At 42.0% G+C, this 18,687-nt stretch overlaps 1 protein-coding gene across 1 annotated transcript in view; it reads right to left on the bottom strand.

Annotated features, from left to right (window-relative positions):
* The window catches only part of dchs2 (dachsous cadherin-related 2), a 38,451-nt gene extending 20,500 nt beyond the window's left edge, over window positions 1-17,951 (bottom strand). Inside the window, exons 1-9 of the mRNA XM_034888411.1 lie at window positions 16,203-17,951; window positions 11,699-11,890; window positions 11,256-11,487; window positions 9,480-9,716; window positions 5,466-6,491; window positions 4,637-4,824; window positions 3,028-3,127; window positions 2,574-2,734; window positions 438-1,281 (exon numbers count right to left, since the gene is read on the bottom strand). Of these exons, the coding sequence (XP_034744302.1) occupies window positions 438-1,281; window positions 2,574-2,734; window positions 3,028-3,127; window positions 4,637-4,824; window positions 5,466-6,491; window positions 9,480-9,716; window positions 11,256-11,487; window positions 11,699-11,890; window positions 16,203-17,951 (4,729 nt within the window). The remainder of the gene's footprint in view (window positions 1-437; window positions 1,282-2,573; window positions 2,735-3,027; window positions 3,128-4,636; window positions 4,825-5,465; window positions 6,492-9,479; window positions 9,717-11,255; window positions 11,488-11,698; window positions 11,891-16,202) is intronic.
* Between the last annotated feature and the right edge of the window lie 736 nt (window positions 17,952-18,687).

An 18,687-nucleotide genomic window follows, 5' to 3' on the forward strand; every position in this document is an offset into this window, starting at 1 on the left:
ATCTTACAATAGTGATGCGCTTTCCTATGAAAGTGTGAATTCAACATTAAGTATTTACATTCAACTATTTTAGAGGCTGTGGACGTTGTTTAGTTCATTATTTTGTGTTTACTGTGTTAATGGACTGAGGATGGGTTTAGGATTCGGTATTCGGTTTCGGATTCAGCAGAATCTTAACCTGTGGTTTTAGAATTCAGCAAAACCCCCAAAATCTGGATTGGGTACATCCCTAGTCCAATCTGAGTTTTCTGTTGACGACGACTAAAACAACTTTTGAACGTACACGTCCCACCAAAACAAGTTCCTTCCCGATGCGATTTTGCAGCATTTCCCAGAATGCTGTGTGGACTATCCAGACCCTCCTCCGCAGCGCTGTGTAAGAAGGTCTGGCAATGCGAGACTATTCATTTATTAATCTTGCCCTGTAAGAATCCTACCTGTTTTCTCTTCCAGCTTGAAAAATCCTATCTCGTTTCCAGCCATGATGACGTACGAGACAACCCCGTTTTCACCCAGATCTCCATCTATGGCCTTAAAATGATGTAGCAGACTCCCCACTTCTGCATCCTCCATCACCTGAACTGTGTCAGCTGATATAAACACCGGCCGGTTATCGTTCACATCCAGCAGGAACACCTGAGCCGTCACCGACGCCCGTTTCCGCTCGCCCTTCCTCGGCACCTGGTCCGTGGCTGTTACGGTGAAGGCAAAGCTGGGGTTGGTCTCGCGGTCTAAAGGTGCCGTCACGGTCAGGCTCCCTGTGTGAGGGTTGATCTGAAAGGGGAAGCGGGATGATGACCTGCCAAGTTGCGGGTCAAAGGTCAGGGAGTAGCGGAGGGCACTGTTAGGAAAGGTCCCGTCCGCATCTCGGGCATGAAAAGCAATCGCCAGCGATCCAACCGGAGTGTCCTCCCACAGGCCGAACATCACCAGTTTATCAGGGAACCAGGGCGTGTGGTCGTTTACGTCCTCCACTATCACGCTGACCAGCACGGACATGTTGAGTCCAGGAGCAAGGCCAAAGTCTTCAGCTCGGACCATGAGGAAGTACTGGATGGCCGACTCGTAGTCCAGTGGCTGGTTGATATATATGTCACCAGAGGAGCTGTCGATGCCAAAGTGAATGCTCCCGTCGCCCTCAGAGATGGAATAGTGGAATCTCCCCGCGTATGAAACAGCCGCAGAGCCGATAACAGTCGCCGGCTCCGTGTCCTCTCTCACCGTGAAACGTCTCATAGATTGGTGCTGAGAGCGGCCATACAGAGCCTCCAATCCATGAACCTGCAGGTGGAATATGTATACTGGATTACTGTAAAAGTATTTAAAACCAAACAGCAAAACTATAGCAAGTCACAACATAAGGAAGAATTAAAAACAGCAAAAAAATGCCATGGTGCAAGAAAATAAAAGGTGGGGATTTGGAAAAAAAACGTCTCCAATGTGAACATTTTTGGATCAACACACTGAACATTGTCTCGTCCCACATTCTAAATAAAGACTTTGATAATAAAAAAATTGTTCCATAAACACCTTGTAAAGTCCAACACAAATCTTAAATCAAAATTCGTGATTAATGTTTATGTCTCACTGTCACATTGTCTGCAACGGAGCGCAGGAAGAGGAGGTGGCCCGACTCCATGGAATGCTTGATAGCATCAAATACCCTAGCATTAATGAATGGCAGAACACTGAAAATAACTTAATAACTTAATGTCTGTGCATATATACTCAAATGTCAAAGTCTGGAAATAGAGTTGTTAAGCTCATCGTTACAGTTAATATCCCTCCAAACTTTAATACTTTTGTCTTCAAACTGTATCTCTGGGTATTGTATTATACTGTTCTTTTGGCAAGGTGTTTGCAATCCCTCAAACGGTTGTAAACAAAAATTCCCCCCCCCCCCCCCCCCCCGAATAATGCTGCATGATGGCACTGCTGGCCCCAGATGGAAGAATGAGCAGAGAAAGTGAGTTCAAGGACCATGACGATAACTGGCTAATATTATAATTTAAATTCCTTAAAGCTGCGCTTTTGGATCTTTGGACTGAACTGGGTCCAGTAGAAAGGGCGACGTGCCATGTTTATATGAATAATAATAATTTTGTAAATGAGACCCCTGTGTCCCTGTGCAAAGTACTACGGTACCGTTGTCAATTTAAAGTAGAGAAGCAGTGAAGAAATTCTTAACATTTTAAGAGAAAATCTTGAAAAAAAATTAAGGGTCCTGAATTCCAACTCAAACAAAGAGTATAAAAATTTACATTGGGCCTTAGCTCTTAAAAATACAGACAGAAACGGATGGCTGTTTCTACTGTGGTATTTGTTGGATTATGCTGAAATAATAATAAAAGAAGGCAAAGCGTTCTGAAACACAGATGGAAAATGTAGAGAATGTCAGATTTTGTAAAAGAAAAAGGCAAGGTGTGGTTCCAATGTTATCCAATAAATACAATCCCAAGAAACCCAAAGGTTAAATCATATAAATAAAATATCATTCATTCAACAATTTAAGACTTATCTGTGAAACGGAGTCCGGCAGCAGTCCCAGTATGTATTGAAAGGCATGAGTGTACCTGTACATGGATGACTGCAGTGTCCTCTAGAGGTGTGGCTCCACTGTCTTTGGCAGTTACTCTCAGAGTGTAGTATGGTTTGGTGTTCTGGGTGAACAGCTCCGTTGTTCTGATGTCTCCACTCTCACTGTCAATCTCAAAGTGTCCCAAATCCTCATCCTCTGAATCAATCCACAGAAACATAGGACAAACATTTCAACCCACCGCACCATCAAGCAATATCCAGTGATATCCTGAGAAAATAACTTGTGCAGCATACATCTTTTGCTCTTTTTTCCCCCGCTCTGGTCTAAAATCATCTGGCCAAAGGACTACAGTTGAAAATTAGCTGACTGGCTAACACTGGCACATTTACAGAGATGTTATTTAATGTGTGTTGTCCTTTATAAAATACATAATAAGAATAAGACGGTGATACTCAAGAACTTATCAATAATTCTGTAACTTAACTCACCTGTGACCAAGGAGAAGGTGACTGTTCCATTTTCTCCTGCATCTAAATCTTTGGCAAACATGTTTGTTACCATGGAACCTGCTGGCAGACCAGCCCATATCTGCAGCAAGGACAGGAACACGTATAGTGTGGATCAGAGTGGATACATAACACATTATTAACCACACTATATCAATGACGTATCACTTCTGAGATTGTTCACGTGCTGCTGGAAATTCCGCCATGACTAACTTTTGACCGTCCACATCTTCCACCAAAACAAGTTCCTTCCCGGGGCTATTTTGCGGCGGCACCGTGCCTATGTCCGGGGCTTAGCGCCACCCATGATGATTGTGACTGTTTTAAAGAAATGCCAATAAACCGCAGCACGTTTTTCTCCCTACCCGGAATGCTGTGTGGACTAGCCAGACCCTCCTCCGCAGCACTGTGGAGGAACGTCTTGCAAAGTGAGACTTACCACACTTTAAAGATGTGAAGGCAACATTTTAAAGAGCTTGCATATTCAGATTTTTTTCCTGCTTGTCTGCAAGTCATAGCTGATCTATTTTTTGGTTGTTTTTTTTATCACGACAGACCGATGGAATCTGATGCCAATGTTACTGCGAATGCTACAAGCGTTGTTAAGAGTTGCAAAACAAGACCGACTATATAACGTAGCATCAAGTCATTCAGCACAATGTTAATTGACAGAAGTAGTGACTGAAATGTGCAGATCCGGTTGGACAAATGTGATACAATTGACACTTTTCTGTGGAATACGCTGATAGATGATGAGTGCAGGTTTACACAAAGTGCAGATTTTGTTTTTGCGTACTTCACACGCCATCAGCGAATGTTGCCCCCAAGGCTCACAGGAAGTAGAATTCCTCAAGGGTCGGATTATGGCACCATGAATATTTACCCCTAAATTTACAGAGCATTGCCCTTTGTTGTCTTAAAGTTTTAGGAATGCTGAAAAACTAAAACAGTAGCCTGGGGGTAATAATGAGAAAGGCCAAAATATGATTGGAAGAAAACATCTAACAGTCTAACCAGAAGGTCCATTAGCTGTTCTGGAGTTTTTCCACATATATCACAGCTATGAGAACAGCCACTACGGGGACTTTGGAGTGAGACGGTTTTGGTGACTCCACTTTCCAAGGTCAAAGATGTACTTTTAATCTCACTTTATAACCCAACACAGATGTAAAAAAACTGCGGAAGAAATTGTGAATTTGAACATCTGCATTAGTCTATTTGTCGACAAAGTGTGAGTGTGAGTTTTCTTTTTTTTTCCGGAAATGGTTCTTTGACGGATTTAATTCCTCGCACAACAAAGGAGTCGAAGCAAGCGCTGTGCAACTTGCTTCCTCCTCATCTTTAATTTGAAGTTTGGGTGTGAATAGGCAACTAAATAAATCAAGAAAGATGAAAGACATCAAGAAATAGAAACACTCATAAAAAGGTGAAAAACAACATAACCTTTTTCTTTCATTTTAGCGTTTCTACCCTTGTCATTTTTTAAACTATTAGCTATATATAGCTAATCTATCAAAGTAAATATTCCCGTCTCCCAGGTTCACACATGCTCTTGCAGTCCAAGATACGGGTAAGGTTCCAACATGTTTACCTGAACATTCAGCTCTTTGCTGGCAGGCAGGTGTGTAAACTGTGGCGTGTTGTCATTGATGTCAGTGACCAGGATGTGAGCGGTGGCGGTGGCATTGAGCCGAGGATGGCCCTGGTCTGTCACCATCACCTTTAGACTGTGCTGGCTGTGCTGCTCCCGGTCCAACGCCACCCAGTTTATAATCTCACCTGGACGGGTACAGAGAAAGGACAGAAAAGTAAGGATGCGTATCAGTACCACCTACATTTGACTAGAGCGGCACGATATGAGGAAAATATGTGATGTGCGATAACTTTGCTGAATATATTTGTTACTGTTAATGTATTTATTGTTTATTCTTAGTCATTTTTATTGTTTTGTTTGTGCATGCATGCGGCAATCACCAAAGGCAAATTTCACGCTGGGTTACTACTGTGGCAATACACTCCTCTCTGACTTGGATTCTGATCGTGATACCATGTTACTTGCAATAAATTGTCAGTTAATAAATTGTACTCAGTGCTGCCTTTCTGCTGCTTTTAGTATTCTGCTAAAATACAACAAATTTCTTGTTGAATTAAAAAAAACTAGAGAAAATCATTTCATTTTTAAGTAAAACAAATTGAATTGAACATAAAATGCACAAATTAAGAACGACAGATACATTTCAGGTGCAGTTTTCTACTGATAGTCTTTCAACAAATTCAAAACAATTTGTCTTTTGCGATGTGTCGAAGCCTTTTTGCAATGTTGTGTTTATTGTGGCAGTTAATGTCACTATGACAATAATATATATTGTGCAGCCCTCCCTATAACCTTGAGGTTGTGTTAATAATGTCAATGGTTTTACCTGTTTTGGTGTTGATGCGGAAGAATTTCCCGTCTGTGAGCAGGATGTAGGACAGCTGGGCGTTTTTCCCAGAATCCTTATCCACAGCTTTGACTGTTCCCACCAGGCCTTGAGGCGACGACCCCTCTGAAACGGTGAAGTAGTAGACCTCGCTGCTGAACACGGGGGGATTGTCGTTGATGTCCAGCACCAGCACTATCACCGTGGCTGTCGCTGTCATGTTGGCCAGAGAGGCCTCCCTGGCTGTGGCCAGTACTCGAAAACGAAACATGGATTCCGTCTCATGGTCCAGATTTTGGGAGAGATACAACCATCCGGTCTTTGGGTGAACCCGAAATGGAGCTGGAGGAAATCCGGCGTCTGTCTCCAGGGAGTAGGCGAGGCCTGAGTTTGACATGTGAGCCCCCCGGCTCCGGTGCGCTCTCACCTGGATGATCCTCGAATCTTTCCTGTAGCCTTCCCCTATCTCAACCTGGTAGACTAATGTCTCGAAGGCGAGGCTGTCTTCCGCGGCTGTGCGATCAACATTGATCGCGAGTGTCAGTGTAGAGCTCAGGGAAGGTTCGCCTTCATCTTTAGCTATGATTTCCAGTCTGTACCTCTGCTGATGATCCACCTTTAAACTCTGATTTAATGTAGCTGTCCCAAGGTTTTGATCAACAACAAACGTACCATTTCTGTGATTTTTCAGGTGATACTGCACCCTGCCGTTGGCACCGCTGTCGTAGTCATGTGCGTGCGCGATGAACAACACTGTCCCTGGCAGAGTGTTTTGGGACACCGTGATGCTGTCGCTGAGTTTGGGGAACACAGGAGCGTTGTCATTAATGTCAGCAATAGTGATGTTGACCTGGGTGGTGCTGTAAACTGGAGAGGAGTCGGTGTAGGACTGGAGAACCAGCAGGGCGTATGGCTGCAACTCGTGGTCCAGAGGTTTGATGTTGCTGATCAGGCCGGACTTCGGATGAATGGAAAACAAACCCTGAGGGTCTCCAGAGGAGATTTGGTAGGACACTGATTCTGAATCTGTAAAGACAAAGAGATTTTATTGATACATAATCAACAAAACATTAAAAGGGTCAGTTCTCCTGAATTGTTCACTAACATTTTAACTTCCCTTATTTAACTTTAATGGTTGCATTTGGCTATACTGATAGTTTTGGTTTCATTTGTCCAGACTTTTGAGATATTTCTGCCTCTTTCCCAAAACAATGGACGTGAGCGGAATTTAACCTTGCTATTTTTTATGGCACACAAGAAAAACAATTAACTAAATAAATTCAAAATGAAAAATGGATGAAATGAAAATGAATTCAACATCAACATGTCATTCCAGAAACAGTTAAAGTAAAGTGTGGTTTTCATTTATCGTCTCAAAAGTTGAGATTAAGAGAAAGAAGACAAAACTAACAGAATGTACCCTAGCATGTCATAGTTCAAGAAAATAAAAGGGAAAAAGAAAAAAGTATAATCGAAAGAAAAATTAATAAATGAATATACTGTATATATTAAATAAAAGAATTTAAAAAAGACAAAGAGAAGAAAACATAACTGCAACTTGAAACAAGTGTATTTTTTTTGTCCAATCTAGACAAGGATCCCTGCACTCTTAAACTGATGTGTTTAAAAACCCACAACATCTGAGTGGAGTTACACTCCAAATAAAAGTATACAGTATAATAGTAACCGTTATCTATGTGCTGTCTGTTAAGCACATTGTTTTGGCTATTGTGGTCCTCGGTAAAATAGTGTCAGATCCACAAAATCTATTTGATTCATGCACATTGTGTAAAAACATATTCTATCTATTGCAAATATACCAGTTTACTTTCATGAGAACATCGACATGAATACAGAGCACACATACAGTCAGCAACATTAAGTAATTACAGTCCAGCTCAGAAGATATCTTTAATCCCCACCAAGTGTTTGTTGCTCTTCAACAGTAACAAACAACCCCCTGAAACCAGCAGAGAGAGCTTAACGGTGCCCGGGCCCTGTCAAACAGGCCTAGTACTGTTATTTACGCCTTAAGTCGAAGCCCTAATCTTTTAATTGATTAGACAACCTCGAATGACTGTCTAGTGGAGTGGAGTGGTTTAGCTGCTGAGGGGACTAAGAGGAGTTAGTGGCACATCGCAAGTGGACTATGAAGGGATAATCCTGGAAAACTGGAGAGTCAGGAAACTCTCCACAGAATGAGGGACTCCTTAATGTTAATGTAGATCAAATATTATGCAGAATACACACTGCTTTATTGCTAAGCATCCTATTTGTATTTCTAATGTGTAAAACTCACTTTTTCCTGCAACTACATGAAATAAACTCCGACAAAGCAATCCAGCTGGTCTGTACCTCTTTATCATAGGTCATCTGTACATGTCGCAAAGGAGGATTAAAGATTAAACTGCAGCCGTCCTCTTTGCTGCTTGCCTTTGCATTTCAGGCACGAGATGTAAACAATGACAATGATCGCTCAATCATCTGTCAGGACAAATTGTACTTAAAATACTGCATTTCTACAACGTCACTGGTTGGAGAAATTTGCCTTCTTAATCAGTTGGTTGACTTCGTTTTGATATTTTATAACTGGTTAAATTAAAAGCTAGTGGTATTAGATATAATAGTTAGAGTATTTGTTGATCCTCCTTATATAAATTAATCATTAACCTTTTTTCCAAATAACCTGACCCACAGTTCTTTGGACTGTGACAGGAAGTCGGTGCACACAATGAGAAGGGAAAGTGATTACATTTACTACAAATGAACCCATTGTGCTCTTTTTCCTACTTATTAAAAAAACAAGGCAATTTCCCTCTAATCAAGCATATCTGATACACGTGCTCCTAACTATAAGTAGCAATGTTCATCCATTAATATTCTTTTCAAGCTTACAAAATGTAATTATCTTGTTTTAGAGTGTGTGTTGGGTCAAAGGGACAGATGCCTCCTGGTGTTCTACAAACAAGAGGGTAGTTATTGTGGGTTGGCCTGCAGATCTGGCCTCCTAATTTACATGGTCAGCAGGTGGCGCTTCAGTAGAGGACAGCTCATGGAGACAATTAAGGCACTTCAAAACCCATGGCGCTGACTGCCGTCATTTTGGCGAAACTTGAACAAGCAGTAAACATCCATAAACCCATAATGATAGAAACAAGAAGCTCTACATAACTCCAGAACTCGCCTGAGAATCACCATGTCTGAGTTTTCTTCAGTATCAAAGTCATCCAGTTACAGTATATGTTTATTTTAGAATTTTATAGACAGCTGAAAGGGGACAGCGAGACGGTGATGACAGTCAGCAGAGGACCGTAGGTCGGAATTTAACCTGACGCTGCCGTAAGACTGAGCCTCTGTACATGGGGCACAGTCTAAACCAGGTGACCTACCAGGGTGCCCCATAATCCAGGTATATTTGTCTGTGCATCCATGAATAGGCTCCAAACTTATGGGAACTGTTGCTCAAAACGAGGTGGAGAGATTTGAGAACTATTTCTGCTTTATGGATAATCATCCTTTTATACATCACTATACAGAAAGCTGAGTTTGTTCTGAACATCTTGATATGAAACACATGGTATAAGGTTATGCACAAAAACCCATAAAATGAAAATTCAAGAATATATCTTAAAATGCCTTTAGACATCAGAGGATCAATAAAGTACATTTTGCTGCAGATTTGACACAATTAAGAAATCATTACTACCTGCAAAAGATGCAGAATTCTAACCTTTTCATAGAGTTTTTTCTGTGTGTGTGTGTGTGTGTCTGTTTCCGTGTTATGTCTGTTTCTCCATGTCTTGTTTTGTCTCCCTCCCTCCCGTCTGTTCTCTCTGGGTTTTTTGGCCCTGGGACGCGTTCCTATGTCTCAGTGTATTTCGGTTTGTAACTGTTCTAAATATAATAAAAAAACACACTAAAAAATGTGATCACAAAAATAGCATAATGTGTAAGTAATCTGATTACACCCTTCTTAGCCCCCCCCCTCTCTCTTGTAGCCAGATCTACACTCACCTGCTGGGTTTATGGCCTCCACTGTCCCCACAGCAGTCCACGGTGGTGCGTCCTCAGCCACTGCAAAGCTGTAGCGTGACCTTTGGAACACAGCTGGAGCCTGGGCGCTGCGTAAAACATTGATGGTGATCTCGGCGGGCCTGACTGAGGTCAAGCCCTCACCATCCTGTGCGGTTATTGAGAGCTTCACACTGGCTGCACCCAGGTGAGTCAGAGAGGAGGTCAGGAGGAGCATTCCTACAGTCACACAAACAGGTTCCATGTTTTATTCATTGAGCTTCGACACTCAGGTCATACAATTGCTTTATTTCAATAACACCGCTTAATTCAATTGCCATTTGTCTTGTGTCTTTTCGTTGGTTTAACCAGGTAAAAGTTCCAGTAGGATTAGAGCTAAGGTTAGTTGATGTTCACCAAAAAAATCAGCAACTATTTGAAATATTTTATCATGTCTATAATTTTTCAAGAAAAATACCTGGTCCAGCTTCTCAAATTTGATATTTTGAGGGACTTTTTTTTTCCTATAGATTTTAAACAATTTTCTTTTTGGCTTGTGAATGCATCGCATCAAGCTAACCAGTTCATTGATTGGTCAGTAAAGAAAAGGGTTGTTAAGTTGCAGGCTTGACTGAGATTAAAACCTCCTTTCGGACAACAAAAAGGTGAAAAAAAAAGATCCTGTCAAACACTGCACACAAAGAGACCACAAAAAGTCTAGTTAAGACACACAGAGAGGGATTTGAATTTTAAAAACATCAGCATGCATTTAAAACAATGACCAAGAATGCTATTTTACAAATCTTTTAAAAAGCTTCATACACAACGCTTTTGCAACATGCTGTATTGGAGATATCCACACATACATTAGTCCCCATTTTGTTCACTGCATTTATAGACAGACGGCTGCATGATGACAGATGGGTCAGGAAGAACCACATCAAACAGCTCATTCTACTTATTTTAAATATCTGATTTTAGTATTACAGTATGGCTGAGTGCAAACCCTACCTTACACTCTGCCACATGGGGATATAAAGCTTTGGGCCTTGTGCATCACCCCTGCTGAGCAGTGACACTGGCAATCATATCACGGCGACTTACACAGAGTAAGTTGTTTATCCCTCAACGCTGGGCCTGCCAGTCACACAAGTGACTTTAAGGCCCTGTTTACATGTACATGGTTATTTTGAAAAACTGAGACATTTCCCTTCGTCTGTGCCCCCGAGTCTTTCTAAAAACTCCGCCCTATCGCCCAGCCCTAGCTAGAAGCCATATTCACACAGTTGAAAAACTCAATTAAAGTTTAACGATCCATGTTTAAACCACAGTGTTGTGTCACTTTCTGTAGTTCATTTTTCAGTGGAGTTTAGATTTGTTTATGGTACGGTGGCCCAAAGGGGCAAAACACAACATAACATTTCCCAAAACACATTATTTAAAAGCTTATTTTTAGAAAAAATATTAACAATGCAGGAACACAAACTAATAAAATAACTAGCCCTGTCAGTCAATTTGGTTGTTTTATCAAATGTTGCTGTGTTTTATCCCTCAGGCCGGAGAACATGGCACGGGTCATAGATAAACTAGAAAATGACTTGGCCAAAAATCTTCAAATCCACTACATGATTCTGGAGGCACGACAGTGCGTGCACCTCTTTATTCTATCTTAATAATATGGTGTTTGATCATTTTCTTTTTACGCTTTTAACTGCAACACAACATTTTTCTACTTCAATAAAGTCACTAAAACATCTGTGTTTTCTTATGCCGGCCTACCCGTTTGTTTATCCAGTGTGAACAAACTGGACATGTCCCCGGGGAGGACATCGTAGGTGACCTGTCCAAACCTGCCAGAATCTCGGTCGGTAGCGAGAACGGTGAGGATTTCTGTGCCGGGCTGCGTGTGGCTGCTGATGCTCATGGTGTACTCGTCAGGGTTAAATACTGGAGCATTATCATTCCGGTCTTCCACCTCGATGTGCACGTAGGTTTGAGCGCTCAGGCCGCCCTGAAATTTGAAAAGTGGGGAAAGAAGAGAGTTTCGTATGAGAAATGGAATTAGCAGACTAAATTTAAAAGCTGCTGTTTGGGAGTCAAATGCAACCTTGCTGTCTTGTTTCGATTACAGTGCATGGAGTAAATTACAATGTTTAGAGAAAGAAGGCCGGGTGTTGACACAGCATGTCAAAGCTAAGTGTTCCTAAATAAAACCCACTCACTGGGTCTTCAGCTTTGATCAGAATGTCGTGGACCGTCTGCCCCGAATCTCGATCGATATCGTGAGAGACACACAGCTCTCCGGTCTGTGGGTGGATTCGGAAGAGAGGGTGTTCGTCCTGCATGTCAAAGCCGTCAGACAGAGAGTAGAGAAGTGTGCCAAACTCGGCACTGTCTGCATCAGTGGCAACAACCTAAAAATAAGAAAAATATAGTTACAAGCAAAAAAACTAAAACATTGTCATTACCATCTGAACAGAAACAAAGAAAATCAAAAACACAGGAGTGTTCAGTGTAATAAAGTGTCAAGAAGAAGGAATCTGGAATTTGGTCCTTCTCATAGATTTTAGACACCCTCAAACATCCTTTTATTGTAATTGGATTCAATAACTGACTTTAAATACAAAGAGACAAACCTCACTCAGACACTTTGATGCTGCCAGAAAAAAAAAAAAAAATCGAAATTACAAAAAACCTGCAGAAAATTCTTCATATTGTTGAGAAGGCCAATTTATCAGTCAACAGAATATTGCTGGTGTCCTGAATGGAGTGTGACAAAGTAAAAATATAAAATAAGAAAATACTGTTAAATGTAATTATCTGTTCAGTATGCTTAGTGGAGGGGGTTGTTGCTTGTCTTGGGGTTGAGGCCAACGGCTAAACTTGGAAAGCCTTATTTGACCGTAATCCTTTGTTTGCCTTAAACCAGATGGCTGTTATTTACTGTACACATCACCTGTGTACATACAACTTTAAACCTACATGAAGTGCCAGGTAGTGTTTTTGTAGAGTTCAACAGGGATAATATTTCATGTACAGTTTTGTCTAAGGACAATACTTTCTTAATGTTATTTCTGCCAGAGTAACAGCAGTCACGCAGTCACACACACACACACACACACACACACACATACACACACACACACACATCGATTATGCCTTTCCTTTACCCGCCCATAAAAGTTTATATACTCAACCACTCTCAAATCCATATCCCTTAAATTCTTATTGTAAAAAAATAAATAATCCTTTTTCCTCTTCTTTTTTATCTTTTCTTACTTCTTACTTCACACACACACACACACACACACTTTTGTTTATTATCAGAGGAGTAAAGAAACTAGAAAATATTCACAATTAATAAACTGGAATTAGAGAATTTTTAAGTCGAACAAGTTAATCAATTGTCAAGATATTTCTGCTGAACTCATTGTCACAAACCCATTGCTCCATAACATACAATATAAACATTTTCCCAGTATGCAGTTTTTCATTTACTTTGTTAAAAAGAAAAAAGGTGTGTATTTCAGAAGCAGACTTCTGTAACAAACGGTAGTGCCACACTGTAGTCGGAGTAATCTGTCAATGTTTAGATTGAACCTCTGCTGTAATCATGAATCTGCCAGAGAGGGTCAACATAGTAAAAAAATAATAAAAACTCCCCACAATCAAAGGGTGAGGAGTATCACCGCAGCGGAAGACAAAAGGCGGCCGTACTGCGGTGTAAAGACGCGCCTCAGATCAAACGGAGATCCTTTCAAGTCTCCCTGCGCTCGTGACAAGAGACACATGTTACAGACAGAGCACTCACTTTCCGGCCATAGAGATCATATCATCTCGGAGTTTATGAACTTTGATCAAAGGAACTTTCTACAGACTTGGGTCAAGGTCTGATTCAATGTGTACAGTAACACACCCGGCAAGCTTTTGAACTGACTTTACACCTCTTTACGATTGCCAAGAAAACTAATTCTCCTGATGTCTGTGAATGTGTAACGTAACAGAGGCTTAATAATAGTCGAGGTCTGGGATTCCGTGTCGAGGGACATCATACGTTCTACACTCCATTTCTACTTAGAGGTCCACCTAGCAAAGACTAATGCAGTCTGATACAACAGCCCTGCAACATCCTACTGTCCATACATTAAGGTTACAATGCCAATAAGCTCCTCAAATGTAAAGATGGACTGCTCTTCCCGTTTTACATTATTGTACATTTATTATCTGAGTTTTACACTGTGGGTTGATGGTCAAAGCACACTGACGTCACCTTCTGCTCTTGGAAATTGTGACAGGCCTTTGTCACCATCTTTTTGATTTTTTTGTCAATTTAAAAAACATGTAAAAAATAAAATAAAATAGAGTAAAACTTTTGAAAAAAACAAAATGTGGTAATGGGCAACATCAGAGCCATAAATAAGCAACTCAAATTTCATAGACTCACATTTCATTTCACTAAATCCTAAAATCGGAAAATAAACCAAGATCTTCAGTGATGATGAAAGCAGCCCCCCCCCCCCCCTTGCTTTCTTCTTCCACCTCTCACTTTTAACTCACTTCTCTGCTGTTTGTTTTTTGAAGATTTTTCTCTTTCATAAACCTGCTGCTGGTCCACTGTTGACTATTTTTCTTTGACTGTGACTCATTTTGCTTTGTCTGAGACTGAGTTCTTCATAATTCTGAAGGCAACACACGCACACACACACGCACACACACACGCACGCACGTTATGCCTACATCACGTTATAGAGAAGAAGGATGTCACTGAAATACAATGATTTTTAATTTGAATCAAATGCCAAATATCACTTAAGTTTACAGAAGATCCATAGGCCTCTTTTGTAATGGACTTCATCAGTTTGTACCAGGCTGCAGAGTGTGGTACCAGGCATCACATCTGTCATATCTAAGTCAGAGTGCTGAACTGGAGAGAGTGGGTTGGGGGTGTGTGTGTGTGTGTGTGTGTGTGTGCATTTAGGAAGAACACTGATGTCTTTGTGCATGCAGACTGAAGGCAACTTTTGTCTTATGAGACGTAAGAAGGAGACGGTGAGACAGAGCATAATAATACGTTGAATGATAACACTGGGGACGTCTTTAAACTGCAGTTTAAAGACAACTTACATTTTTTTTGTAATACCAAGCCAGTTGATATATCACAGAGATAATTTTTGTTAAGCCGTGGTTCCAAGGTTCCGAAGATTTGTGCCATATGTCCCTTAAAATAAAGTAGTCTGCTCGTGTCCTTGTCAAGAACTGCATAATGTGTAAAGTAAACTTGAGGTCAAGCTATTCAGCCTTTTTACAAGAAAAAAAGCAAATATTCAAGACTTCTATTTTGAGTATCCGTGCTGATGTAAACTAGCATAATGCTTCTCGTTTGTCTGAACAGCCCTTGCCCTACCGGAGTCTTTCATTTCATATGGCTTCAGTCACTCAGCCTTAACAATTAAAACAACTCCACTTTAAAGATTTGTTGTTCTGGATGTGCAAAAAAACAACAAATATTTTGTGGAGAAGAACAGTGCATGTAAACAATCCTTTGATTATATTCTCAAATAGTGTACAAAATGTTTAAAAAAAATGCCAAAAGGGCTTATCATAATTTCTCAGAGCTCAAGATTCCATCTTCAAATGGCTTGTTTAGTCTTAGGAACAACCCGAAACACAAAGATCTTCAGTTTACAATGATGTAAAGAGAAAAGCAGCAAATGATCACAACGGAAAAGTTGGAAGTGGTGAATATTTGGCATTTTTTGCATTAAGAATTGTCTGCAACGATTAATTTTGTTTTAAAAAAATAGAGCAGTTTAATCTTCTGTTGGTACCTGTATTGCCTAATTGCTTCAGGTCTAGGGTCAAACTTCTGCCGCGATCCCATACCATACAGTGGAAATAAATGGAATTTCATTTGTGGCGCTATCACATTATAGCTACATCACATGTAGCCTATATAACACTCAAAAGTAAACATTTCATCACAGGGACATTGTCATCGTTATTGTGGATAATCCACAGAATTTGAATTATCTTCTCTAATTTCTACTGAATAAATAACCACAAGGGAAACCATTTAAAGTGTGTTTCTCTGGATTGTAAAGAGCAAGCAGAACAATTTTACTGGAAAGACATTGCCGCTGAACATTTTTCTTAAAAATGTCAGGGCTTTGACCAAAAAAATTTAATTTACATCACTTCATTTGTTATTTGGTGAGCAGCATTGTGATGAGTTAAAGAAACTGGCCGTGTGACTACAGGGTTCCCTGTTTGAAGTCTCCAGTGGCTGGCTACCTTTGTTTCATTTCCTTCCCTTTCTTTTTCTCTCTGAATTTCCTGTCAACTCTTTACATACAGTTCTATCCAATAAAGGCATAACAACATCTCCCCAAAAACCTGCAAATTGTACCGGGTTAAAGGCAAACCTTCAGGGATGCGTATCACAAAAGCTACCCCTAAGGGTAAGAAAAGGGTGAGAAAATGTTATGTTTTTGTACACTTAAAGTTGCACTATGAGTTCCTGCATGGTTTCAGCGGGATTTCATGTTTGTCTCAAATTGTAGGCTTATCTCCTTGATCAGCTAGCCGCATGCCCCCTGAATTCACTGTGAAAAAGCCCAGTCTTGGGAGACAACACAGGGGACGTAAACGCCATTCGGAACGTCAACATAAGTGACCATGCAGGAACTCATAGTGGGCACTTTTTAAGCTGAATATTCTCCAACATACTTGTAAAAAGCAGCTCCCGATGTCACTGTGCTCTGGTATGGACACGTTGTACAGCTGCTTCCGGAACACAGGCTCGTTGTCATTGACGTCCTCCACCAGCACAGTGACTGTTGCCGTGGATGACAGAGCCGGTTCCCCTCCATCCGCAGCCACCACCAGGAACCAAACCTCCATCTGTGTCTCTCTGTCCAGAGCAGCAGCGGTTGTGACTAGGCCCGACTCTGGGTCGATGCTAAACAGGCTCTCCTGGTTGGACTCCAGGATGGAGTACGTAACGTCTGAGTTGGTGCCCTCGTCTGCGTCTCGGGCCCGCATCTGGATGAGTGAACTCCCCTGAGGAGCGTCCTCAGAAATGCTGACGATGTACACATCCTTCTCAAAAACTGGGTGGCAATCATTGGTGTCAGCCACCCTGAGGAGAAGCACCATCTCAGTGCTCAGAGGTGGGCTCCCCAAATCTGATGCTTGCACCTTCAACTCGTACAGATCACTTTCTTCCCTGTCCAGCACTGCGTTCACACACAAAGCGTACAGGTAATCATCCGTCTGCTTCAGGGTAAACTTCCCATCATCCTCCTCAAGTGTCACAGCAACCCTCTCCTCCTTAAAGTCGGGGTCTGACACTGAAATCCGGGCAACGTAGTCCCCGATCGCTGCCGCTTCTGACACCACTGCATCCCCTGTCTCACTCAGAAACATCACGCTGATGGTGGGACTGTTATCGTTGATATTAAGCACCTTCACGCCCACAAAAGTGCTGCTGTACTCGGGCTGAGCCCCATCATCTCTCGCAATGATGATCAACTCATGAAAAGCCTGCGTCTCGTAATCAAGAGGCTTGTTGAGATACACCACGCCGCTGCTCTCGTCGATGGAGAAAACCTCGTTCGAGTCACTCTGCCGCCTGTTAATCTCGTAAATGATTCTCCCGTTGTCGCCCAGGTCCAGGTCAGTGGCGTGGACCTGACACACTGAGGACATCAACGGAGCATCCTCAGACAGCGAGGCGTGATATTCACTCTGGTCAAACACGGGAGGGTTGTCGTTCTCATCCACGACCCGGATGTTCACCTGAAGGGTCCCCGTCCTGGCTGGGATGCCACCATCAAAGGCCTCGATGGCGAGGGAGTAGAGGTCCTGCGTTTCTCGGTCTAGTTTGCTTGTGAGGATGAGATCCAGACTCGGGTGGTTCTCAGATCCACTGCGATACTCCAGTCGGAATAACTCCCTCATCTCGCTCTCTGTGATCCTGTATCCCTGGGTACCAAACTCCCCCTCATCCCCATCTTTAGCAACTTCAAGCTGAAACTGACTCCCCGGGGGGCTCAGTTCTGATATTTCCAAGTCAACCTCCTTTGAGGGAAACACAGGTGAATGGTCGTTCACATCTGTCACCTCTAGTTTCACTTTTATCATCTCTCCTGTGAGAGTGGCCGCCACAAATTCATACTTCTCCCTGCTCTCTCTGTCCAGGATCACAGCTGTGGAGATGATCCCTGTGTCTGCGTCTATTTCCAGGTCTCTGAACACATAAGAGTCTCTGCTCTCAGAGATGAAGAATCCAGTGCTTGGCCTGCTTAACACCGCACCCAGATCGCCAACGATGGTTTTGGCAGGCAAACCCTCTTTAACAGACAGCGTCAGGTTGAACACCTGTCCGAAGGACTGCGCGCAAAGCAGCGACAGCACGAGCGTCCTAAGGAGCGACGTTGCGCCATTTTTGCGACCCATCATTGCTCCTTTCCACATGGCTTTGAAACTCTTTTTTTTTTGCGAGTGGAAGTTTTAGGCTACATATTTCCGTATCAAATGCACACTCCTCAATCACACCTCAGAGCTCTTCTCCAGACAGAAACAGGTACACGCATTGTGTATTACTTCTTTTTTGCGCGCGGAAAAAAAACAGCCAGCGGTCATTCTCCATTGCTATCTTTTAGCGGCTTACTGCGTGATTTTGGAGTCTCGATATCCACACATCTAGTAACGTACACCCGCTGGGCTTCTTCACACATCCTGGCACTGAGTGGCCACAGAGCACTGCACTGTCTGAAATGAACACACCTCCTGGCAGGCGGCACGGCCCATGCTGATCTGCTCCATCTGTGGCCCTGATTGCTTAAGATTTAATTAGGCCAAGAGATTACCCACAGGGCCGCATGCTCAAAGGTGCCATAGTAGCACGTTATGTTTGACTAGTTGGGGATCATAAAGTGTGCAGAAAAGTAGAGGCACTCAAGAAAAAACCTTATACAGAGTGAACTTTTATGAAAAAGTTGAGCTCATGCAATAAGTAATTCAGCCTGCCTGATTTTTGTTAATTGGTTAGAATAATCCAATAAATTAGACGTTTAAAGAGGTTCATTTTTTGTGTGTGCCAAAAGTCCACAAGGTATAGGGCTGCCTCCCTCTACTGGTAAACACAACAACACAACAACAGCTAGAGTCAGTAACATATTAAGTGTGAAACAAAGAAGAGGATTAGGGC

This window comes from Etheostoma cragini, chromosome 2, assembly GCF_013103735.1.
Source record: "Etheostoma cragini isolate CJK2018 chromosome 2, CSU_Ecrag_1.0, whole genome shotgun sequence".
Taxonomy (NCBI): domain Eukaryota; kingdom Metazoa; phylum Chordata; class Actinopteri; order Perciformes; family Percidae; genus Etheostoma; species Etheostoma cragini.